The sequence below is a fragment of the Trichosurus vulpecula genome, chromosome 4 (genome assembly GCF_011100635.1).
Source record: "Trichosurus vulpecula isolate mTriVul1 chromosome 4, mTriVul1.pri, whole genome shotgun sequence".
NCBI lineage: Eukaryota > Metazoa > Chordata > Mammalia > Diprotodontia > Phalangeridae > Trichosurus > Trichosurus vulpecula.
This window is the reverse complement of record NC_050576.1, coordinates 334,117,021-334,144,327: the sequence shown is the minus strand read 5'-3', so window position 1 is coordinate 334,144,327 and position 27,307 is coordinate 334,117,021. Positions and strand designations below refer to the sequence as shown.

General features: G+C 37.7%; 1 protein-coding gene across 3 annotated transcripts in view; it reads right to left on the bottom strand.

The window, feature by feature from the left end:
- The window catches only part of BORA (BORA aurora kinase A activator), a 42,875-nt gene that overhangs the window by 14,029 nt on the left and 1,539 nt on the right, over positions 1 to 27,307 (bottom strand). For all 3 annotated transcript variants that reach the window (XM_036756547.1, XM_036756549.1, XM_036756548.1), the window contains exons 2-6: positions 27,010 to 27,180; positions 24,231 to 24,337; positions 10,848 to 10,893; positions 8,508 to 8,583; positions 546 to 611 (exon numbers count right to left, since the gene is read on the bottom strand). In XM_036756547.1, coding sequence (XP_036612442.1) covers positions 546 to 611; positions 8,508 to 8,583; positions 10,848 to 10,893; positions 24,231 to 24,337; positions 27,010 to 27,165 — 451 coding nt within the window. In that variant the 5' untranslated portion in view covers positions 27,166 to 27,180. The remainder of the gene's footprint in view (positions 1 to 545; positions 612 to 8,507; positions 8,584 to 10,847; positions 10,894 to 24,230; positions 24,338 to 27,009; positions 27,181 to 27,307) is intronic.

The window sequence follows — 27,307 nt, the reverse complement described above, 5'->3', positions numbered from 1 at the left end:
AAGTAATGAAACCATTTTGCTTGCTGATCTTGCAATGCTCCCAAACTGGACTCAAAGGCAATTTATTTTTGGAGCAAAGTGAATATCCTTTGTACAACACCACTCATTTGGATGTGTAAATTCTATCATTTCGGTATAAAGCAGTTTCATTACTTTATACATATGTAATTCCTTTTCAAACCCAAATGGTATGGACCTTGTTTCCCAGATTTGACTTCAAATAACTATTTGCTATTACAAAGGAAAAAAATAATATATTACCCACCATTAAGAAGATTCAAACAATTGTACTTCAGGTTCTGAAGGCAATAGTTCCAAAAACATTTTAAGTAATGGCAATATACAAAGTGACCGCCTTGAATAGGACAACTCTCATTTGGGTGTATAATTTTTACTTAAGAGTCACATTACTTAGTGTTTCTATAGTTTGTTTATAATGAACTGAAGGTATATTAAAATTTAAACACGCACTAAGATACACGGGTTTTAGTAATGTGTACCATTACTTATAACATGTTTTTATTTTAGATTATAGTTACACATACCATTGTTCTTTCCAGAAGATAGGGTCAGTTCTCTTCCAATTGAAGATACCTTGTTTATGTCTATATCTGTAAAAAATTTAAAATTGAAAGTACTCAGTTTAACATTTTAAGTTTTGGGGCTTGGTCTTTCCAAAGGAAGTAGTAAGGCAAGTGCATTTTTTACTAGATGCCATTTGTTTAAAAAAAAAAGTGAAGAATAATAAATAAAAATATACATTTTGGCATATTTTGATACTACTACTATTTCTCTGGTCAATACAGTAAATATGAAACACAAGGTAGTTATAAAAATTGCCATACTGGAAAAGACACACCATCCATCCAGTCTAGACAGATTACTGACCAAAGGAGTATTTGGGGATAGCAAGATTTTCTGTGTTATCTATTACAAAATATATATGATGCAACACAAAAATTAGTTTCCCTTGTGGCTTTATCATAAATTAATTTATTGAAACCAGAATTTCCCAAGCTAAACTGCTTATGAAATAAATACTTTGGAGACCTAAATATACTGATGGAACACATAAATGCTGGTCTAGAAGACTTATAATATCTCCTAGGCCTGGGAAATGTAGAAATTTGAAGCAAAACAGAAAATAAACCAATTATCATTTAAATAAATCTATTTTTATTCAAAATTACAAGAGTATCCCAAAAATCTTAGTGCAGTTGTAAGCTACTGAGGTTGCACTTAATAATTCTGGGAGGAAAATATCACCAGAATTGAAATTTTCTCAAAAAACCACTCTATACATAAGGTAGGATTCTAAACAACAGTATAGGAAATAATGATCTAAAGCTTTATTAAATATATTGGTTTGTGAAGGTATAAGCTAGAAACAGAAGACATTAACAGTCTGAGAACAGAAAGGCAGATGAGGGCATAAATAGCTCATTAAGAAGATCATGAAGAAAAAAAAAATCTGGAATTTTGGTCCATAAGTTAATATAAAGAAATGATATAATGTTGTCAGGGATGGGTCACATCTAATAAATATTTCTCTGGAGACACAGAAAGATTTAAGCTGAAAATGATGTTAAAAAGTGAAAACTTAGCTGAGTGTAATGCTCCAAGGCAAAATACAGACTTTCAATAAAATAGAGGACTTTCAAGCTTTCTCAATGAAAGGACCAGAGCTGAATAGAAAATCTGACTTTCAAATACAAGAATCAAGAGAAGCATGAAAAGGTAAACAAGAAAGAGAAATCATAAGGGACTTACTAAAGTTGAACTGTTTTGTTTACACTCCTACATGGAAAGATGATGTGTGTAATTCATGAGACCTTTCTCAGTATTAGGGGAGTTGAAGGGAATACAGACAGAGGGCACAGGATGAGTTGAATATGAAGGGATGATATCTGAAAAAATGAAATAAATTTAAGGGGTGAGAGAAGAATATATTGAGAGAGGGAGAAAGGGAGAGATAGAATGGGGTAAATTATGTCACATAAAAATGGCAAGAAAAAAGCAGTTCACTGGAAGGGAAGAGGGGGCAGGTGAAGGGGAGTGAGTGAATCTTTCTCTCATCAGATTCGACTTCAGGAGGGAATAACATACACACTCAACTGGGTATCTTACCCCACGGGAAAGAAGGAGGAAGGAGATAAAAATGGGGGGACGACAGAAGGGAGGGCAGATGGGGGAAGAAGTAATCAAAAGCAAACAGGGTCAAGGGAGAAAACGGAGTAAAGGGGGACAGGACAGGATGGAGGGAAATATAGTTAGTCTTTCACAACATGAGTATTGTGGAAGTGTTTTACATAATGATACATGCGTGGCTGTATTGGAAATCAAGATGAGCTCTTATCACTCATTCAACCAAGTGCCCTTGAAGAGTTTGGCCTTTATTTCCTTGATTAAATTAGGAGCCCTTGATGATCTCCTTGCCTCAAGGGAAAGCCTAATTTACATGGGTTTGAGTGACATGTTTGTGACATCAGGGGCTTTTACACCATGTGGGTTTAAGTCACAATTTTTGTGATGCTTTTAGGTCACGTGGGTGAGTTACATGTGTGACTCACCTTTGACCCTGAACAAAATATATAAACCCAGAGGTCAGCTTTCTCTTTTGGAGCTCTGAGCCACAGCAGGAGTGGCAGGTGACTCTGGGCCAGTCATTGTTAAAAGCTCCTGGGCTTTGGAGAAAACTCAGATGTTGATGCTTCTCTGGTAACTGTATATTGCGATTTTGTCAGATGGGAATCTGTTGATTCATGTTTATTTGCTCTGTTTGTATTTGCTCTGAAGCTCAGGGTGCTGGCTTTTCCCCCTGAGCTGAGTGAATGATATCTGTATGTTGGATTAAAGTAACACTGTTAACCCCTTAACATTGCTTTCCTTAGTAAAGCAGATCAAAAGAACCTGAGTTGGCCGATTTCTGTGTGCTGGTTGTTGTTCGTTTTACACAGCCACAGTAGCTGCTAGCAAGACTATTGCAACAATGGCCTATGTTGAATTGCTTGCCTTCTTAGGGAGGGTGGGTGGGAAGAAGAGGTGAGAGAATTTGGAACTCAAAAGTTTTTTAAAAGTAGATGCTCCAAAAAAAAAAAAAGTTGTTTTTGCATGCAACTGGGAAATAAGATATGCAGGCAATGAGGCATAGAAATCTATCTTGCCCTACTAGAAAGTAAGGGAAAAGGGGGTGGGGGAGAGTAGGGTGACAGAAGGGAGGGTTGACTGGAGAACAGGGCAATCAGAATATATGCCATCTTGGAGTGTGGGGGAGGGTAGAAGTGGGGAGAAAATTTGTAACTCAGAATCCTGAGGAAATCAATGCTGAAAACTAAAAAATATTAAATAATAAAATATGGAATTAAAAAAAGTGAAAACTTCCCAAATACACTATAAAAAGACAGTAAGTAGAAACAGTAATTGATAGGAGAAAACATTCAAAAGTAAAATAGTAAGAAAACTCATACAAATATGCATAGCACAGGTACTAAACAAGGTGAAATAGACACCTTAATTCAAGAGGGGAAATTAGACAAAGCAAGTATCAGAGAAGGACAAAGTAAAGACACTTCTGTGTCACACAGCTTGCAAGTGTTTGAGGCCACATTTGAACTCAAGAACATGAGTCTTCCTGACTTCGGGCCCAGAGCTTTATCCACTGCGCCACCTAGCAGCCCAAAAAAGTAAATACCAAATCACAAAATTTTAGGATTGGAAGCAGCAATCTAGTCCAACATACACCCCAAAAGAATCCTTATTATAACACCCTTTAGAAAATGGAAAAGTGTGGGGGTGGGGGAGGCACGTGGGGCTGGAGACAACAAATACTGATAAATGGCCAAAGAGTCTGTTTGAAGGCTTTTAACGAAGGAGAACTTATCACCTCTCAGGTCGGTACATTTTGGTGTTGGACAGCTCTATTGTTAGGAAGGGTTTTGGTTTTTTTCTGACATCAAGTCTATATGTATCTTTTTGCAACTTCTACCCATTCTTCCTGCTTCTGCCCTCTAGGGCCAAAGAGGGCAAGTCGAATTCCTCTTCCACACAACAGCCCTTCAAATATTTGAAGGCAGCCTTCATGTCTCTCCTGAGTCTTCTCTTCTCCAGGATAGCCACCCCCAGTTCGATCAATCATCACATGACAGACTCAGTCTTTCACCTTCCTCTGGAAGGTAAATAACTTGCTCAGAACAGAACTACCTCTGACCAGGACAGAGTACAGAAGGATCATCACCTCCTGATTTCTAGGAGCCAATGCCTCTTAACGTATCCCAAAAAATCAGTTTCTTTGGTTGCCACTTCACACTGCTGCCTCATATTGAGTCACCAAAATCCCCATGTTCTGGGCTGGATCTGACTCAGGCCTGTATCCTGTTAGTTTGGTTTAATACTGGAACAAAATGAGGCACTTGTAGGTGATTCAACAGTTAAAAAAAAAAGATTTACTTAGCCATAGCAGAGAAAGATATCCACAGCTATAGGCACTGAGGACATCTTGAATTGGTTGAACTGAGTGAAGCTCCCTTGACTGAGTTACCCAACCTGAGTCTATCGGCCAAGCCTCAGAGTTCCTGCGGAGACCCTCCTGGCTGCTGTATACTCAAGCAGTGAGGAAGTTATGTCAGTAGTCTAAGACTTTAGCCCCCTGAGACCACCAAGCTCCTGAAGGTCCTCAACAGCAGAGGTATCAAACTGGCAGCACATGTGTTTAACACCTCTCCCTTTATCCAAAGCATTCAAACCCTTCAACAGCATAGGGCGAAGGACAGATGCCTCCACCAGAGACCTCCTGCAGGTAAATAATGAATCATCATTGACAATTTCAATGCCAGCTATTAAGTCATTATTGACAACTCTCAAGCCAACCATTTAGCCATTTCCAAATCCACTTAACTGTATTACTGTCTTGCCCATATAAGAATCAGTAAGACATTTATGAATATAAATATAAACATATATAAAACAGAAATTTTCCTTAAGAATAAGATGGGATACTTAATCAGATGTTTTGCTAAAAGAATTTGATAAAAAAATATGTGTTTAGATACAGAATATATATGAAATAAACAAAGTGAATAAGGAAGGAGGTACTATTAAAATAGGAACGAAAAAGGAACACTTGAGCTTAGCCTTGAAAGAAGCCAGAGGTTCCTAGAGGTAAAGGTTAGAAGGGAGAACATTCTAGAGATGGGGGATGGAGAGCCTATTTTACAAAACAAAAGGGAGATATATGCTGTATAAGGACAACACCAAGTGGGCCAGTTTAGCTAGATCAGAAAGGAGAGTAATAAGAAAATATAGGTCCCTAAGGGTTTTAAATGTCCAAAAGAAGTACTTCCATTTTATCCTAGAGAGAAAAGAAAAACACTGGAGTTTCTTAAATGAAAGAGTGATGTGGCCAAATTTGTACTTTAGGAAAATCAATTTGGCAGCTATATACAGGATGGATTGGAAAAGACTTGAGACAAGTCAGGAAGCTCCTGCAATGGGCCAGGCAGGAGGTGATGAAGGTGCTTAGCTGCACATATAGAGTATGACAAAGTTTACAAGAAGTAAGCATTTCTGGAACATCCAACTAAATATCCAACATTTATAAGCTATATCCTTTGGAAGTCTGGTAAGATTTAAGATGTAAGGATCTGAGAAAGTTATTGTATGTGTATGTGTGCTCTATGGAAAAAATAAACACAACCTCTGTTAAGGACTGTGCTTTGTGGGAGCCAAGATGGCAGATGGAAAGCAGGGACTTGTTTAAGCTCTCCCCCAAATCTCTCCAAACACCTGTAAAAAATGGCTCTGAACAAATTCTAGAGCTGCAGAACCCACGAAATACCAGAGGGAAGCAGGGCTCCAGGACAGGAAAGCCTGGATAGTCGCTGGGAAGGGTCTATCGAACAGAGCTGGGAGTGGAGTGGAGCACAGCCCAGCGTGGGACACACCAGGACTAACCAGACTGGGAGCTGGGTGGAACAGGTGGTAGGGCCCTGAATCATTGAGCTGTGGCAGTTACCAGACTTCTCAACCCACAAACGCCAAAGACAACAGAGAAGGTTAGTGGGGAAAACTGCTAGAAAGGAGTGAAAGGAGTTTGTGGTTGGCCCCGCCCCAGAGCTGCCTCCAGAGTTACAGCTGCAGTTGCTTCTGACCCCAGGCCCACCTGGTGGGAGGAATTAAGTGGCAGATCAGAGCTGGAGTGCAGAGCCTGTTGAAGATCTGAGTCGCGGTCCAGCTTGGCGGTTCTTGAGGGAGAAGGAGTGCTGGTGTGGCAGACCTTGCTGTGTAGAATTAGCTCTGAAAACAGCAGCACAAGGCCCCTCAAAGTACTTTCTACTCTACAAGCAGTCATACCTTGACAAAAAGCTCAAGGGTCAAGTAGTTGGCTGGGAACATGAAAAGGCAGCAAAAACGAACTCAGAATCAAACTCAGACTTTGGAATCGTTGTTTTGGTGACAAAGAAGATCAAAACATACAGCCAGTAGTAGTCAACAAAGTCAAAGAGTCTACATCAAAAGCCTCCAAGAAAGATATCAATGGGGTTCAGGCCATGGAAGCACTCAACAAGCATTTGGAAAAGCAAGTAAGAGGAGTAGAGGAAAAATTGGGAAGAGAAATGAGTGTTGCAAGAAAACCATGAAAATCAAGTCAACGAATTCCTAAAGGAGGCCCAAAAAAATATTGAAGAAAATAACACCTTACAGAATAGACTAACCCAAATGGCAAAAGAACTCCAAAAAGCCAATGAAGAGAAGAATGCCTTCAAAGGCAGAATTGGCCAAATGGAAAAGGAGGTCCAAAAGACCATTGAAGAAAATACCACCTTAAAACTTAGATTGGAGCAAGAGGAAACTAGTGACTTTATCAGAAATTAAGATATTATAAAACAGAACCAAAAGAATGAAAAAAATGGAAGATAATATGTGAAATATCTCATTGGAAAAACCACTGACCTGGAAAACAGATTCAGGAGACAGAATTTTAAAATTACTGGACTACCTGAAGGCCATGATCAGAAAAAGAGCCTAGACACCATCTTTCAAGAAATTATCAAGGAAAACTGCCCTGATACTCTAGAGCTAGAGGGTAAAATAGAAATTGAAAGAATCCACTGATCATGTCTTGAAAAAGATCCCAAAAAGAAAACTCCTAGGAATATTGTCACCAAATTCCAGAGTTTCCAGGTCAAGGAGAAAATACTGCAAGAAACCAGAAGGAAACAATTTGAATATTATGGAAACACAATCAGAATAACACAAGATCTAGCAGCTTCTACAGTAAGGGATCGAAGGGCTTGGAATATGACATTCCAGAGGTCAAAGGAGCTAGGATTAAAACTCAGAATCACCTACCCAGCAAAACTGAGTATAATGCTCCAAGGCAAAATATGGACTTTCAATAAAATAGATGCCATTCAAGCTTTCTCAGTGAAAAGACCAGAGCTGAATAGAAAATCTGACTTTCAAATACAAGAATCAAGAGAAGCATGAAAAGGTAAACAAGAAAGAGAAATCATAAGGGACTTACTAAAGTTGAACTGTTATGTTTACATTCCTACATAGAAAGATGGTGTGTGTAATTCAGGAGACCTTTCTCAGTATTAGGGGAGTTGAAGGGAATACAGACAGAGGGTACAGAATGAGATGCATATGAAAGGATGATATCTAAAAAATGAAATAAATTTAACAGGTTAGAGAGGAATATATTGAGAGAGGGAGAAAGGGAGAGATAGAATGGGGTAAATTATCTCACATAAAGTGTCAATAAAAAAGAAGTTCTGTTGGAAGGGAAGATGGCCCAAGTGAGGGGGAATGAGTGAATCTTGCTCTCATCAGATTCAACTTGAGGAGGGAATAACATACACACACAATTGGGTATCTTACTCCACAGGAAAGTAAGGGGAAGGGGATTAAAAAAAAGGGAGCATGACAGAAGGGAGGGCAGATAGGGGCAGGAGGTAATCAAAAGCAAACACCTTTAGAAAATTGAAAAAAGGGGGACAAGATGGGATGGAAGGAAATATAGTTAGCCTTTCACAACATGAGCATTGTGGAAGTGTTTTACATAAGGATACATGTGTGATCTATGTTGAATTGATTGCCTTCCTAGGGAGGGTGGGTGGGAAGGGAAGAGGGGAGAGAATTTGGAACTCAAAATTTTAAAAGTAGATGCTTTAAAAAATTAAAAAAAAAATTTTTTTTGCATGCTTCTGGGAAACAAGCTATATGGGGAACGGGGCATAGAAATCTATCTTTCCCTACAAGAAAGTAAGGGGAAAGGGGATTGGGGCGGGGAATGGGGTGAAAGAGGGGAGGGCTGACTGGGGAACAAGGCAATCAGAATATATGCCATCTTAGAATGGGGGGGAGGGTAGAAATGGGGAGAAAATTTGTAATTCAAGATCTTGTGGAAATCAATGTTGAAAACTAAAATACTAAAAAAAATATATACAGAAAAAAAAAGTTTTAAATAGTAATTTTCCTAACATTTTCAAAAGTTGTCTCATACTTACTGGAATGACATTGTGAAAGTTGTTTTCCTTCGTGATCAGTCCAAGGAGAGGGTACAATAACGCCTTTAGTGAAAAACTGTAAGAAATCAAAGACTTTTAGACACCAATTCTTCACAAAATGTAATTTTACGCATTGATCATCTTCTAACAATTTACAAATGCCTTTTGCGTACGCAAACATACATGAATAGAATCAATTAGAATATACACCTAAACTGCTAAAAAAAAAAAACAAGCTAAAATTGAAAAAGTACATTTCAAATTAATTGTTTTGAATGCTATGGAGCAATAAATTCATCTGATTTTAAAACTAGTCTGTTACCTTAAAGAAGCCATTCAGATTGTAAATAAATAAATGTGCATATATGCATACTCTCAGTTAGACGTTAATACCAATAAAATTGATATAAACAAACCCCTATGAGTAAAGCGCCAATTACAAACATAAAAAGGAACTAAGGATTCACTAAAATGTTTATAGTGCCTGGCATAAAGTAAGCACTTAATAAATACTTAGCTATCTATATTTCTATCCAAAACTCACTTAATAAAGAATATTTGATCCTGATACAAATCAGTCCTTTTCAATAAAATCAATAAGAAGTTTGATTATCTATTCTTATAGACATATTTTACCCTACTTTCTTTGTTTTTAGGACAACTCAAGAGATTTAATCGATCAATCAACTCAGATATTTAACTCTAATCTTTGGTCTGTCCTTCATTCTTCCAGATTTTACATTCTAAGCTTTCACTTTAAAACAAGGTAAGTGAGCATGGAATTTCAGAAAGAAAAAATATATACAGCATAGCCAAAAATATTTTCAACACCATAGATATTTTTTTAGTAAATAACTAAAAACAACCATTTTAGGAATAACTTTTATTTCTTCTCTCAAACCATTGATTACTAACACATGTTAAAGTAATTAAATGTTTCTAAAATGCATATTTCTAAAACAAGAGTTTATATGACTGATATATGTTAAAAAATGAAGGGGAGCTGTTTCTGGGTCACAGGTTTTAGATGTGAAAGTACTAGATGAAGGAGGCAGATGATAGTACTTATTAAGAGATAAACTTGAGAGTACTGTAAGACTTTTTAAAAACAAGTTTTATCTGGAAAACAAAGGACAGTGTCTGCTTAAGTGTATAGAGAAGACGACATAGGGATATCTGGTTTCTGATCGTATTACATCCAAAGACTTTAGCAGCCGATTGGCAAAAATTACAGGAAACAAACAAGTTGATGATGGCTTAAAATTTTTTAAATGTGTGCATGCATACATCTCATGCAAATGTGTATATGAGGTGTAGGGGTGTGCGTAGGTATGTGTGTAAGACCTTTTTAAAAGGAAAAGAGGAACAAAGAATCTTAGATCTTATGCATAAAGATGCTCTACAACAGCAAAAACAGTAAAACACATGAGGACCTGGGTGTCTTTAGACAAGAGCTAGCTAGAAAGGAAAAGGAATGAAAAATGGATTTTGTGTTTATAGTAAACTAAAGATGCAATTGTCAAAATGTTTTTGGTTTCTAAAGTGGTAAAAAAAAATTGCCTATATTTATAATATATAAATGCACTTTATAATTTAAAAACCTTTGAAGGCATTCAAGGGAGGGAAAAAAACCTATCCATTCCCATAAAGATTTTCACCAGCTCAAAATATTCAATATATTTAATTTAATATAAACTCCTACTCAAAAGAGCAATCTATGTCCATCAATATTACAGAGGCATCAGGGAGAGCTTTAAACACATGCACATGCACACGCACACGTGTGCATAAAATGTAAATCATTTTCAATGTACTGAATGGAAACTCGGTTTTTAAATTTCAGACGAGCCTCTTAAATGACAAGTTCAGAATGTAAAATATTCTAAATAAAATAATGGCTAAAAGTAACAATGATGGCAACTTTTGGGAAAAACTATTTTTTGAGTTATATTTTCACACTCATGACATCTAAATCACAGGAAATCCTCATAAATAGTGAGCAGGTTTATACTTCTGATTTTTTTTCTTGAAGAAACTCAGATCAAGAAAAAAGGGTCAGCCAAAATTTAAACAATTCTTCCAGAAAAATGGGGATTCTTATGATTATGGGGCATCTTTAGAATTCTAAGAGAATCTCTTAGGTACTCTAGGGGTTAAAAAAAAAACCCTTTGGTGAATGTTTATTACAAAAGGGAAAGGAAAGTAGAAAAAAAGACCAAGACAAAAGCAAAAATGACAGAGTTAGTAGTTAAACTGCATATTTCCCTGATGTACTAGGTAGATACATTAACAGAGAACAAAAGTTTATCCAGCTTGATGTTCAAAAACAATTTTAGTTACCTCTTCAATCGCTTTTTGTCTTTTGTCTTCCACATCTTTATCTATTCTATATAAGGCAAAGAAAAAAATAACCATGCCATTACTTCATCTAGTTGGAGATTTTTAAAAATCCTATCAAAGTAGCAATTTTATTGAATGCAAAGACGGTAAATTTTAGATTCATTTTACAAAAACCCAGCATCTTGACACTAATATGTGTACTCTGAAATATTAGTGAGTGTTTGCCTCTTTTTCCTTAAAATATAGGATTAGAACAATTTCCTCTCAAGAGGTTTTTTATTTATGCAATAATTTTTAATTTTACCACATTATAGATTTATGTGAACAAACTTTCTTCTTCAATACTAACAATTGAAATGTTGCAGAAAACTAAAATAACTATCCAAATTCCTATTTCATTTTTCAGTATATAAATACCAATAACAACTTATTCACATGATCAGTTGTACTGTCTTTTTTACAACTTCCAAACATCAAACTAAAATTTAGAATGATGAAGTAAATTTAGGTAGAAAATGTGAAGTTTGCTCCTATTAATTCCTTCTTCACCTTCAATATAATGCTCCATAAAAACAAATAGCTCCTAAAATAAACATATATATGTCAACACGTCAGATCTTAAGCAATGTTTAAACATGTCCCAATGGCTGGCGCAGCTGACTTTAAGACACATACAAGAACAATAATAATAATATCTTAAGCTCCCAATGTGTACAGAACATTTTATTCACTGAGGAGAAAAAATTTAGATAATACACAGTCCCTACTCTCAAGGGCCATGACATCTAGTAAGTTGAAAAGACATTAACACAGATTAACTATAACACATGATAAGGAGAGACAGTAATAGGATGGTGACAGTACAACTAAAAAGGAGAAGATGGACACAAGAGGTATTATAGAATTGAGAAGGCCTGGTAATTAACTGGATACAAAAGATGAGAGATTATAAGGCAGTGTCAAAGTCAGTAACATGTGTGACCAAATACACAATATTTAACACTGATAAATGAATAGTGGTACCATTGACTAGAGGGAAGTCAGAAGAAACTGGGTTAAGAGCTTGAAATTAGTATTCTAACACCATAAAATGCTATACCTAATATGTGCTAGGCATTGTGAGAGGAGCTGCAAAATACAAAGGCAAAAATTAAACAGTCCTTGCCCTCAAGGAATTTACAAATAGTATTTAGAAGAAACAGCATACACAGAAACTGAATCCAAAATATATGCAAAGCTCTTTGAATCAGGGGCATTCTAGGTATAGAGGACAGTCTATACAAAATGCACAAAGATGAGAGATGGAATGTAGTGTACAAGCAAGTCACTTTGACTGGAACAAAGAATACATAAAGGAAAGTCCCCTAAAAAGACTCTTTGGCTTCCTTTTAGGACTTCTGTGCCTTCCACCAACTTTGGCAAGTTCAGGTTTGCTCATTCTTAAAAAAAAAAGCCACTGAATGTTGCCATCAAGAATTAAGTATTCCTGGAATTGAGTTAGATGTCTATAATTTATTTACTACGATAAAAAGAGAGTGAAAGTAACCACAGCCTTTGCCTTTCCAACCTTAATCCAATCAGTTGGTACAGAAGATACAAGAGTTATTTGCTTCTACCCCAATACTATTGTGAAAAAGGATTTTTCATAGTCTTCATATTTCTTGTAAATGGTAGTAACTTGGTTTTATTTACAATTTCATCAACTTGCATCATGAGTATCACAAGTATAATCCATGTGGAGATATCCTGAAGGCAGTATGAAGAACTCAGAAAAGAGGTCAGGAATGGAGACAGCCAGCTATTAGAACTATTACCAAGAATAATAAAGGAGAGGAATAGAGAGACGGGGAAATTTTGTGGTAACCTGCACAGTGTAATACTTATATTTCTGCCATGCCCAAGTGACTGCTACTAATGCTTAATGTACAAGCACAACAAGTACCTCTCCACATCCCATTATCAGGAAGAATGAAATATTCCTCTGAAACAGAAAAGCAAGAAGGCCTCAACATGAAAAACAAAGAGACTGAGAGGACTCATGAATGGTATCAGAAGAATGAAAGAATGTGATAGGAGAAAGAAAAAAAGAATCCCTTAACACTTGGAGATGAGTAACAGAAAGGAGGCTGTTTCAGAAGAGGGGTTAATTCAAAAATTTGTAGCACAAAGAATCCAGGAAAGTAGCCAGCAACTAAACCCATTGTCTCAGATGTCTCACAAATGCACAAAGTATGTCTAATAAGATAACTAGAGATCAGAAAACAAGGAATTAAAGTTGACTTCATAAATAAAAGTCAGATTTAATGGGAAGAAACTGATGGGACTTCTTCCAACTCTGATTCTTCATTCTTCAATTTTAGCTCTCTTTCTTCTTCAGCTTGAGTCTTCCTTCTCTTATTCCTTCTGCAGCTTGAGTGAGCCCTTCTTTTCTTCCTCCTCCTTCTTCTTCTTCAACTCAGGCTCTTTTTAACTTCTGGTCCTCTCAAAATTCTACTTCCCAAATTTATTCTGGCTATCTTCCCAATGACAAAGCCCTTGAAAATCACCTTCACAATTTCTGAGGAGACTTCAATTAAAAAAAAAAAGTCCTAAAGCTTAGAATGACCTGAGACTGGTTAAGAAAAAGGTATTGCTGTTTGTCCTTTGTTTTTGAAGAGGACTGAAGACATCACAGGGCAATGTCTTGGCTTGCATGTGAATTGGGTTTACGTGAGGCAGAGTTGCACAAAGTGGTCAGCCTCACCTAGCTACCCTGGGAAGAAGTAGATTCTCTCACTGGAAGCCTAGGGAACGGCTCAATCACTATCATAAGTTATGTTCAAGAGAATTCTTGTTGAAGTACAAGTGGAACTAGATGAAATCTCTGAGGTCCTTTCCAAATCTGCAATTCTTTGACTCTCAGCCTGGGAGATTGTCAAAGAAGAGAGAATAGGAACCCTTGAGGAACACCCATATTAAAGGGTTGAAAAAATGGATGAAGTGCCACTGAAGAAATCAGAGGACTGCTTAGAATTAAAAGAGCCAGGAAAGTAGAGCACCACTAAAACCTAAGGAGAAACTGAATATCTAACAGAAAAAAGTAGTCAACAATGACAAAAACAACAGAAAATTCAATGTAGATACAAACTCCAAAAAACCCATTAGACAGGATAATAAAGTCATCATTGTGTGAGGTAAATAAAATGTGAAGACTTCACGGAGAAGCTATATGTGTGTGTGTGTATGTGTGTGTGTATATACTAAGAAATGTTTAAAAATCAAGAAATAGGGAAATGGGGAAATGAAAAAAAAATTCTGAGGCTGTGAGAGTCTGATGGCTCAGCCTCTGGGAAAGTTTACCCTGAAACTTTTTGTTCTTTCTTCTGGTTCTGGTTTAAAGATTTGCTCAGTAACGACAGGGTCGCTGTGGCCTGCTTTCCTTTACTGTAAAAGTACTGTAAGAGAATGGAGAGCATCTCCCCCTCCCCTTATCCTATTCTCCTTCTTTAGATTTATAGATGTCACCTCAGTTGTAATCATTAACTAAGGGAATGGGAATTGGAGTTTCTGTGCCTCAATTTCCAGGTTCTTTGTCTAGCTTTTGTGCTCAGATTGTAAGCCCACCTCCCAGCCAATGGTGAGAAGGATCAGAGGTGGGTGGGAATTCTCTTGTGTCAGGTATAATTATTGGTGCTTTGCCCCTTGTAAAGCGCCTCCCTTGTTAGATCTGTTCTAGCAGAGGATGCCCTATTCTTGAGAATTGAATAAATTTATTTCTATTCCCACCCTAAGATGGTTCCTTATTATAAATTTAATTGGTGAGGGTCTTTCATCCCACACAGTTTTGGGGGCTTGTCCGGGATCCGCCATCTTGTAAGTGAGACTCCTGACTGGCTCCGAGACTGGTGCACACTCCAAGATTTCTCCGATAATCTCTGGAACTGTTTGGATATTTTCGCTTTGGCTGGGCAAAGTCCCAAAGAAGGAGAGACTCAGGGGAACAGAAACCAAAGAGCTCTGATTCTAAAATTAAAATTCCCCAAGTGAAACTCCGGCCAGTGGAGAGAGAAATCAGTCACGTTAAGTTATACATGTATAGCCCAGTGGGGGAGGGCAAGAGCTTGTGGGCCCAAGGGTCTTTATTAGATTGGGTGCCGCCAAGTGACCCCCCCCCCCCCCCGGGTGACTGGGAGAAGCTAGGTGACCAGCTTTCCAGGTATACTGGTAGATAGTCTTTAGGGAAAAAGCTTTTGGATTTCCGTACCTACCCGTCTGTTTTTGTGTGTCTGTGTAGCCTGTCAGAAGCAGCAGCAGCAGCAGCGTAGGCAACAGAACAGTCAGTAAACTCCCCCTTGCCCCTTCCTATCCCACTGGCATTCCTGAGGAAACAGGTTGGAGCAATGGCAATGGGAAGGAGTGAGGGGGAGCAGAGCAGGCAATTCAGTTTTGTTCTATGTGTCCATGGTCTGGTTAAAGTTTACCATTTGTAAGGAGAAATACCCACAAGTTAAAGTCTAGTTTGGGGGTGGGGGGTGGGAAAGAAAGCCTGAGAAGTGTTAGACTGAGTTCTCAGGGCTTTGGATGTTTATTATAACCTCCACTCAAGAGGTAGAGTCATCGGAGCAGGAGGAAGACTTAATGGTGCATGGGAAAAAGTTCTTTTTGAACTTTTTTTTTTTTTTGCAATAAAAAGCCTGAAGGAAAGAAACGATTATAACTACTATAGAGAAAAAAGGAGAAAGAAGAGGGGGGAACTTTTCCCTCAGATCAAAGGGAAGCAGGCTAGACAAGTATTTTAACCCTTTTTCTGCCTACATCAAGGAGAAAAGTTTTTATGTAATGGGACCCAACCAGAAAAGAATTGAACTAAATGTGAAAAGTGAAGATGTGTCATTCCTATTTAATGCTTAAGATAAATTAGAGTTCATTTTACTGTTTGTCACTCAAGTTTATGGGAAAAGGCAAGGAGAGACTGATAAAAAAAAAATCTGGAGCAGGCAGCTTAGAGTAAAAGGCTTGATAGCCTGAGTTAAAAACCCAATAGACGAAGTTATAGAGAGATGGAAGGAATTATGTCCGCCCACCCTTTGGACTAGTTCTGTGAGTGGGTTCTATTAAATTTAACATGAATATTGGTCCAGTATGTCACTCTATACTGACCTGGTTATAACAGTTGATTCAAAATTGTTTGTAAAACTTTTGCAAGAAAATGTGGACATGAATGGGGAACTGAAAAATTAAGGAAATATATGAAATTGTGGATAATAATTTTTTCTAAGGGCTGGGTATTAGAATTGTGTGGCCCTAAGAAAGTTAATTTACTGTTCAGAGAGGGGATGAGGGTGGAATTCACTCCTAGAAATAATGTGGGAATCACAGAATTGTAAAAGTATTTGGTATACTGATTGGCAAAAACAAACGTTTAAGTTTGGATTTTCTCAGATGTGAAGTTTATGTCAATGGTGATAAGATGAAGGTGGAAACACATCCAGCCAGATTGGTACTTAATTAATTATGGCTTTAAAAAGGTTTAAATACATGACATCTGTTTATGGTATTGTTGTATTTCTAAAAATTTTGATATATTGTTTGGTAAACAACTGTATCATCTGTGTTGTTAGAGAGGCAATTTCTCTAAGTGTTGTTAGTTGACAATTGTACTGTTAAAATAATGAAGGGATTAGGAAACTGTTAAGTTATTTTATTTGACCATGTCTTTCAAAGAAGTTTAATTTAAAAAATTATAAACTTCCAGGTTTTGTAGCAGCAGTTACTGGGATCCCTATTTGTACAATAAGTTAGGAAAGCCTGGAAGTTTTACTGAAAGAGAGATAACAGTGGGGTCAGAAACTAGCTAACCTCCGAACCTGGCTTTTAAAGTCAGAGGAACTAATTTTTAGTAATTGGCTTTTAGGACATCCTTTTAAAAATTAAAATTTGATTGTGAGGTCCTGGTAAAGCTTTAAAAAGGAAAGGTATTTGTCAGAAAATGCTATTATTGTGAAGTTGTGATACCCAAAGACCTAGAAGGTTTTATGGTGGGAAATGGAAAAATTTAATTAATGAAAATATGTGAAATCTTGTTGTTTTTAGTCAAATAACTGGGGAAATTGGTGCTCTTGCACAGTCATGTGAAGGATAACATTTTTTTTTTAATATTAATGGGACCAGCTAGATAATAGGAGGATACAAATGGAATGCTGAATCATTATCCCATAGATTAAGGCTGGGATTATACGTTATATTGTATCCATGTAGGATAAGGTTAAGTGTTTTAAAGTGGTATAAAAGCAATTAGGTATTACTACAAATGGTAATTAATTACCAGTAACTAATCACTGGAACTAAATCAGAGACATGCAGTTTAGGAAAAAGAATTTCAAAGTAAGTCTCTCTAAGAGAGATAAGTTGTAGTATATTTTTGTATTGACGGGAAAAGTTAAATGTGGATTTGAATTCATTCCATCGTCTAAAACATAAAGTTATATGGTTCAATTCTTTCAGATCAGGCATAATTAGAGAAGAACAGAAAAATAGAGGAGAAACTGATACAAATGTGTTAGAGCAATAACTTATGATCTTAATGGGAAGATTTTATGAACAAGGGAGGAAATGCATGCAGGCTATTTAGAGCTAGTTTTAAGGATGTTCCTTAAGCAATGTAAGATCATAGTCATATTCTAAACTGATTATTGGAACTTGCTATTTAAAGACTTGATGGGACTGTTAACTGACTGTTTTTCTGAGTCTAACTCCAGGTGTGAATATCAAGGAAGGCTGACCCAGGATGCCAGCAGCCCTGTGGAAGGGCAGGCATGAGCTGGAGGTATGATTTCTTGGCAAAGTTGAGAGGGCAACTGTTTAGCATGTGCTGAGGTGGGATCCTCTTGACTTGATCCCCCTAACTGAAACCTGGCAGACTAGGCCTGGCTCAATGCAGCTTGCAGTTTGACACAACCTCTGCCTGGAGTTGATAGGAAGCTGGGGAAAATATGGCCTCCTTACTCTAAGTCCCTACTCTCTTGGTGGCAACTTTCTATAATCAGAAGGTTTTGTAAGTACAGTAACAAATCTATTAAAATAATTGATTATGGAACATCTTAGGTTACCATAGGCCTGGGACTAGTGTTCCTGTGTGTGGCCCTGTATAAGTGAGGTTAGTTTGTATTTTTGGTAGTGGTATTAAAAGAACAATGGATTGTGGCTTATTTTGTAATGCCATCAAAGAAACATGGCAGGACTAAAAGGTTGAGATTTATATGTACTGTTTTTAAAAAAAATGGTTATTTAATGTATTTATGTATGTACTGGAGTCTTATCCTCCTGGTGGGGAAATTAATAATGAGTCAATGTAAAATACGAGAATTTGGGTTCTGATGTGAATTTCTTAAATATGGCAATTGGCCAAGGTTTCAATTTTGAATTTGTAAAAATGATCAGGGTATAATTATTAGAAATGGTAACTTAAAATTGTGCTAAGGTAACTTTGTAGGAGAATGGACAGAAAGCTGGTTCCTACAAGAAGCTGTGGAAGTGGCTGAAACAACCAAGGACCAGAAGACTTCATTAATGCTCTTTGCCAGACAGCTGTATGGAGAGACTTTTGAAATTTAAAGGGACGACTGTATTATAGTTTTCCTTTGGGTCTCTGTCTCCGTATTTGTACTTATAAAGGGGACTGCCCCCTTTGATTTGTCAATATGTTGATCAATCCTTCCCATATAGGTGGATGGAGAATTCATATCAAAAATGGTATATGAAGTCTTCAAAATAGTGTCAAGAAAAAGGGAGGATTGTGTGAGGTAAATAAAATGTGAAGACTTCACAGAGAAGATATATATATACACATATATATGTGTGTGTGTATATATATGTATAACATATATATATATATATGTATGTATACACATACACATACTAAAAAATGTTTAAAAATCAAGAAATAGGGAAATAGAGAAGTGAAAAAAAAAATCTGAGGCCATGAGAGTCTGATGGCTCAGCCTCTGGGAAAGTTTACCCTGAAATGATTTGTTCTTTCTTCTGGTTCTGGTTTAAAGATTTGCTCAGTAATGACAGGGTCGCTGTGACCTGCTTTCCTTTACTGTAAAAGTACTGCAAGAGAATGGAGAGGGTCTCCTCTCCCCTTATCCTATTCTCCTTCTTTAGATTTATAGATGTCACCTCAGTTGTAATCATTAACTAAGGGAATGGGAATTGGAATTTCTGTGCCTCAATTTCCAGGTTCTTTGTCTAGCTTTTGTGCTCAGATTGTAAGCCCACCTCCCAGCCATTGGTGAGAAGGATCAGAGGTGGGTGGGAATTCTCTTGTGTTAGGTTTAATTACTGGTTCTTTGCCCCTTGTAAAGAGCCTCCCTTGCTAGATCTGTTCTAGCAGAGGATGCCCTATTCTCAAGAACTGAATAAAATTTATTTCTGTTCCCACCCTGAGATGGCTCCTTATTATAAATTTAATTGGTGAGGGTCTTTTATCCCACACATTGTTGACCTCAGAGAGGGTAAAACTGAGTAGCTGCAACAAAAGCACAATTATAATGGGTTAAGGAGAGAGCGGTTATAAAGTGGGGCTCCTAGACATAGAAACAACTTTTTTCAAGAATCACAGGATCACTGGAAAGATCTACATGCTACAATGCTGAGTGAGGGCAGCAGAACCAGAAGAACATTGTATACAACCACAGACATATTGATTCTGTGATGACTAACTTTGATAACTGGGCTCTTCTCAGCAATACAAGGTTCAAAGACAGCTCCAAAAGACTCATGATGGAAAGAACTATTTACATCTAAAGAAAGAATTATGGAGTCTGAATGCAGATTGAGGCAAACTATTTGGTCTCTTTTTCCCCCTCTTCTTTTTGATTTTGTTTCTTTCTCATGATTGATTCCATTGGTCATAATTCCTCTTTATAACTTGACTATTATGTAAATAACTTTAATGCGAAGGTATATGTGGAACATATATTGGATTCCATGCCATCTTGTAGGGAAGTAGAGAGGGGGAGAAAATTTGGAACTCAAACTTGTGGAACTGAGTGTTGCAAACTAAAAATAAAAAAATTAAATTTAAAAAAAAAAAAGAATCACAGGATCATAGATTTAGAACTATCATCTTAGGGACCATTTGGTCCAAATCCCCTCATTTAGAGGTGAGGAACCTGGAGAGAGATGAAGTGACTTGTCCAAGGTCATACTGCTACTAAGTGTCTGAAGTCAGAGTTGATTGTTGCATCACTCCAAGACCAACGTTTCATCCAATATATCAAACAGTTGCTTCTAGCAGCAAAGGGGAGGAGACAGACATGGCAAAATCGTGAAGGATTAAGAAAAGCTGAGCATATGTATATGGCAAATGGGAACAAGTCAGTGGCCAAGGAGAGCCATGAGAAAGGAGGAATGACAAATGAAGCAAAGTCCTTGGAGGAGGCCAAAAGCAATAGCATTAAGCTTTTCTTGGAGCTCATCCTTCTTGATCTTACCAGGCCACAGCATTTGGCCCTCAACCCTGTAATGTTAATACAATTTGAAGATCTTCCCATCCATTAACAGGTTCATGTGACCTGAGTCACATGAGGTGGTGGGGGGAGCAGGAAGGGTGGGGCACAGCTGAGAGGAAGTGAGTCAGAGCTGAGAGACAGAGCAGCAGCGAGTGTGAGTGAGAGAGAGAGGGCTTTTGCCCTTGCTTGTGGGGAGGCCCTAACAGAGGGAAAGCTTAGGGATGGAAGTGCCCCCTGCACTGATAATGTGTATAGATTCTTTTGTTACTGTGATGGGTTTGTCTCTCTGGTGTTTTGGTTCTGCCTTCAATGAAGAGTCTGTTATTTTTGTGACTCAGAACTGTGCGGGCATATTCATAGCAGCCATGGCTGCTCAATGGCACTGACACTAGGAACCCCACACCCATCACACTCTTAGTCATTTAGGTTAGCCGTCTCCATGTCAATCAATCACTCCCTCACCCCTTACAGCTAGTCAGCAGCCGAACTTTGTCACTCCCACCTCTACGTAACCTCTCAAAACAATCCCTTCTACTAGCCAAAATAAGCGCAGTGGCCACCCTCATCATCTCTCAGCTGAGTTACTGCAGTACACTCCTAATTGGTTTCCTTGCCTTTATGTCTCCCTTCTCCACTCAATCTTCCACACAGATGCCAAAGTGGTTTTCCTTAAGGGTAGGACTTACCGTGTCATTTTTCTATTCATATTCCGGCAGCTCCTTATTGCCTTTGGGATCAAATTATAAACTCCTGTTTGGTTCCCAAAGTTCCTCACAAGTTGGCCCCAACCTACCTTTCCAGGCTTATATATATGTAAAGTACTCTCACTCCAGTACTATATACTTTCCACCACTTCTTGCCTCTATTCTAGCTACAAAGTATTGTCACCTCATACCTGCCTCTTATAATACTATTTCCTTCAAAAATCGGCTCAAATATCACCTTCTATCAGGCTTTCATGATCTCCCCCAATTGCTACTTTCCTCCCTCAAAAAACTTGGATTTTTAAATTTATCAGATACGTGTGTGTGTGTGTGTGTGTGTGTGTGTGTGAGAGAGATGTGATAGAACATAAGGTCTTTGAGGATGAGGTGATTTCATTTTTGTCTTTGTATCCCCCATGCCTAATACAGTACCTAGTACATGGTAAGCATTTAATATTTATTAATTGAAGCACACAGCTAGAGGTAAAATGCAGTATCACTACTACTCACTAGAGGCAGCACTCTAATGCCCTAATAAGTAGGCAAGTCATATTTGTGCCTGGAGAGAACAGGTGATGGTGATAAAGTTTGAAGGAGAGACCCTCCCTTGTTCATTGTTTAAATATCTACGTCTTAAAGGATGCCAGTGTACCATCTAGTTTAGCAACCTGTTTTCCCTCATTCTTTTTCTCATTATACGCAGTCTCAACATCTTTAATCAAGACCCTGCCCTCTGGGGTAAGCCCCAATCCTACCTTTCCAGTCTGCTTAACACTTTACTTTTCTTCTCACTCTGAGACCCAGCTGTAGCAGCCTGTTTGCTCTTCCATACACAAAGGATGCTATGTCACCTGTCTCCATGCCTTTTCACTAACTATCCCTTCTTCCTGGAATGCAATCCCACTTCATCTAGGTTTCTTGAAATCCATCATTTCCTTCAAAATTAAATACTACTTCTTCATGAAGTCTTTTCTGTACCCCCTACCCCCGAAGCTAGTAAACTACTTCCTCAAACTACCTTGTATTTATTTTATCTTTATATACTTAGATGTGCACACATCATCTCTTCTGTTAAAACAGAAGAGCCCAACAGGTGCAGACTCATTCGGCTTTATCTTTATATGACCAGTGCTTAGCATAAGGATTGGCACATGGTAAGCACTTAATAGGACAGCTAGGTATCAAAATGGATAGTGTACCAGGCCTGGAGTTAGGAAGACCCGAGTCTAAAAAAATCTGGTTTCAGACTCTTACTAGCTGTGTGACTCTAGGCAAATCACTTAATGCTGCCTGCCTCAGTTTCCTCATCTGTAAAATAAGCTGGAGTGAAGAGTCAGATATGATTGACAACTGAAACTACTGAACAATAACAAAAGCTTGTTGACTGATTTCATCCCACTTCTTGAATGCTAGCTGTCGTAAGAAACATGTTCACCACCACTTAGGAGTCTTTCCATTGACCTTTGAATTGTCTGTGATTTAATTCTTTCAAGATCTTTGTGTTACATGTCAATCAGTGCCACCAAAAGCCTAGTGATGTCAGAAAAGACAGGCTGTTGGAGCATCATGAAATTCAGCGTTCTGTAAAGCACTACTCAAATTCCAAATCCAAGGGAACAATCATCACCTGTCTCTAACCGCCATGACACAAATGGAGTTCATCAAACCTATCTCTCTGGCGAAAAAGGGCAATAGTACCTATCATCAAAATGGGTGAATAAATTTCACGTGGCTGCTGACACTTGATTTGATCTTCTACTCTGAGCTTCTCTTCAAAGGAGTATCACTCTGAATTCAGATTCCATTTTAGCTTAAGCCCTACTTGGATACTGTATACTATTTGTATATAGTACTCTATATTATCTCCTTTCTAGACAGAATTTTGAATGTAACTCTTTTCGAGTTTGGGACCTCATGTTTAGGAGAGCCAAAGCTACCCTTTCTCTTCCATCTGGACACCGGTTGTTCCCCTGCTTTTTCAACCCATGGTTCTTAATAGGTACATGAAACCCATCAAAATAATCCATCTATGGGTGTCTTAGACTCAATCCATAGATGAAAAACTGAACTGTCTCCCTTATCTCCTTCTTGGGCAAGACTAAAGCCAGAAAAACTAGTTGCTTTCCATGACAAGGGTTAGAGAAGAGGAGAGATGGTAGCTTGTCATAGCACCAGGGACCAAGCCTGTGTAAAAAATCTATATAAAATAGTTTATATTTACATAACATTTTAATATTTACAAAGTCTTTTCTTTACAACAATCCTGTGAAGTAGATAGTGCAAATATTATCATCACCATTTCAGAGATGAAGAAACTGAGACTTAATAGGACTTACCTATGGTTACATACAAGCATAAGAGCCAAGATGAAAACCCAGGTCTCCTGAGCCTATATATTCAGTATACTCTTCCCTATACCACACTGAATGCATAGGTAGATAAAGATTTCCATTTGGGGTAAACAGCTCCCCTCAGTCCAAAGTTTCTACACTCTTTGGGAAGTTTCCATTTCCCATTTTGTTTCCCATTTCCTATTTATGGGGAACATTCAAACCAGTCTTCTGCTTCCCTCATATTCTGAGAAATAAAATATTTTCCTAATTACTCCCTAAAACCAGTAGTGGATATCTCAACTAGATGTGTGTGGAGTAAAAGAATTCCAACACATCCTTCCTACAACTACAGGAAAAATCACCTGACTTCTAAAAATCTGCAAGACTAAGTCTATTATCTAAGACATACAGGCAATGGGGCATAAACATATATCTTACCCTACAAGAAAATAAGGTAAAAGGGGATGGGGGGCGGGGAGTGGGGTGACAGAAGGGAGGGCTGACTGGGGAACGGGACAATCAGAATATATGTCATCTTGGAGTGGGGAGGAGGGTAGAAATGGGGAGAAAATTTGTAATCCAAACTCTTGTGAAAATTAATGCTGAAAACTAAAAAATATTAAATAAAAAAAAAAGACTAAGTTTATTATCATGAGGAAGGATTCCCATTCAGAATTGGAACAATCTATACTCTCTGACAGTGCATCATCCCTGTAATACATCTCTATCTGGCCTGGTGAATCTGCACAAATTACTCCACCTCGATGCTTTTGTATCAATTTAAAGGCTTCACTTTCCACTACTTTTCAAGAGCAGGTTCTTACACTTCAGAGCAAGTAGAGGAAAACTTACCTAGAATGACTTAAATATAAAGCTTGACGATGAATGTCTTCTGGGTCTATTTCCACAGGATTTATGACGGCAAGTTGATCAATAGACCATCTAAATTTCCCTGGAGTCTAAACAACAACAACAAAGAAGAACATTTATGAACAAAACAGTGAGCTGTGCAATGTTTACTATTCTATCAAAAAACCGGTAAGTCACCTTCAAGAAGAGTAGGAGCAACCAACATCTAACACAATGCTCTCTACAGCTGATGACACACTAAAAGTAGGGTTTTCGGGGGTGGCGTTGGAGGGGCAAAACAGTGGGAAAAGCAGGGCAAGATCTATTATTTGATCAGAATAGGGAAACCTGGTATGGAAACTCTCTCCATCAACCTAGATGAGCAATTTATCAGTAACTAGTCTTAGAAAGCTGCCTAAGGCACTGAGAAGTTAAACTATTAGCCCACAGCTAGTAATGCCTCATGTAGGACTTGAACCCAGGTCTCCCTAAACTTCCTTAACGTCTACTATGATATTTTGCCTTTCCAAAATTAGAACAAAAACTACTAAAATTAAAAACAAAAGGTAATTTAATATGGACAAATTGATTGATCAAATTTCTATTTTAAATAATCAAACAACCTACCATGATGACTCTGCATAAAGTAATACCAACCAGTCAGCAAATAAGAATTTAAGTGCTTGCTATATGGCAAGCACTGTGCAAAGTATCGGGGAAACAAAGAAGGGCAAAAGACAGTTTCTGCTCTGAAGGAGCTCACAATCTAATGGGATTATGGGCATATCAGGACTGACTTTTCCCAACAAAGAAATATGCTAAGAGAACATTATGGATGTAAAGAAAAGACCACTGGAATTGGGAATCAAAAGACCTCAGTTCAAGTCCCTGCCATGTTACATTAGTGACACGCTGTCATTTAGTCTTTTTCAGTCATCAGCCATATCTGACTCTTTGCAACCCCATCTGGGCTTTTCTTGGCAAAAATATTCAAGCAGTTTTCTGTTCCCTTCTCTGGCTCATTTTACATGTGAGGAAATGGAGGCAAACAGGACTGAAGTGACTTGCCCAGGGTCACACGGTGAATAAGTGTCTGATGCTAAATCTGAATTCAGATCTTCCTGACTTTAGGCCTGGCTCTCTATCCCCTGCCCCACCTAGCTGCTGTATTAGTTATGTGACTTTGAACAAATCTGACAACTTCTCTGGGTGTCTCAGTTTCCTCATCAGTAAAACAAACACATGAGCAAAGAACTGCATGAAAGAAGAGGTATAAAGGATGTCAGTGAAACGGAGCACAGAAAGATGGGTAAAATCATGTAGTAAAACAGAGACATAATGGTAACAATAAAAACTAAAATTTGTATAGTACTTTAAAGTTTGTGAAGCACTTTACATACATTACCAAATTAGAGCCTCAGGATAAGATGAAGTAGTTATGACATGCATTACTGGCCCCATTTTAAAGCTGAAGAAATAAATCTTAGGACAGTGTGACTTGCCCAGGAACACATACCTAGCCATTAAATGTTATGGGGCAGTATTTAAATCTAGGTGTTTCTGAGTCGAGGTCAAGCACTCCATCCACTATACCATGTTGCCTCACCTAATAGCTGACATTTATATAGTGCTTTAAAGTTTGCAACGCAATTTATATAGATTATTTCAAGTCTCACAACAACTTCATGACGCAAAAGGAAACTGAAACTCATTGAGATTAAGTGATTTAACTGTGGTCAAAAAGGTGAGACGTATCACAGGCAGGTTTTGAACTCAGGTTTTCCAGATTCTAATTCCATCATGCAACCCATGCAGCCATACATGAAAGGTCGCCTTTGTCTTTTATCATACGGACTTCACCCTCAAGAAATGTAGAGAAAGATCTCATCTCTTTGGATGGGGCACTCATTAAGAATTTATAGGAGGACATGGTCCAGTCTTCCAGGATGAAAGCACATAGATGGGTTACAAGATAGATTTATGAAAGGAATGCCTACAATGACGAGATCAGAAATCCACTGAATTATCTGTTTCATGGGTCATCATGGACAAATAATCCATTATTTAATGGCCAACCTCTTGTTGATAAGCTTCTCTAAAACGGATCCTGAAGAGCACTGAACTAGTACTTAAAGACTTTCTACCTCAGTGCAGTGCAGAAGTTATGCTATTAGTATCATTATTAAGAATCTAGAGTTACCTTCATAGTAGGATGACGTTGGAGAACTTTCCCAGAAATTCAATAAAAAATTATAATCTCAATCTATTTTAATTAAATGCATTATCACTTTGAATTTGTGACGTTAGGACTTTCTGATAAAATTTGTCAAGTTAAAAGATGAACTCAGGAATTTTTACTTTTCTTCTGGCCATCCACAACGCTTTGCCGAATACTACTTTTGGCTAAAACTGAAGAAACTTAGGAAGCTTAAATGACTTTGTATTTTTCACAGACTCCAACAAAGGAGGCAACAATAGAGATTTAGATGTGCACTGGCTTTGAAAGAAGAAGACGAGTATTAATCTTAGCTTTGGCACTTATTAAACATGTGACTGCAGGCAAGTCTAAGTTCAATGAATTCATCTGTAAAATGGAGATAACATGCTGCTGACAAGGCTGCTGTGAGACAAAGCGCTTAGAGATATAAAGCACTATATTAGTCAGACACTGCTATTACTGTTATTAATAAACATGTTCACTAAGTGTCACACTGCTACCTGTAGTGAGGAAATAGTTTTATTTGAATGTATATTTTTATAAGTCATATAATTCAATTCTTACTGATGAAGACTTTGTTGATTTAAAAGCAGAAGGACTGGAAACGATTTGCTCTTGCAGACTAGAATAATCACTTGGACTTTCAAAAGGATTTAGGACAGTGATCTTCCCTGGAGTTTCTGGCGTTATTTGCATTTTAGCTTCTTTGACATCTCCCATAGCACGGTGATAAAACTGAAAGAAAATCAAGGGATCATCAGTTGCCTGTTACTAAAATCTGACGACAGCATTCATGACAGTCCTTTACAAAACAAGAAGAAATGACTACAATGGTTAAAAAAAAAAAGCTGTGGCTTCCAAC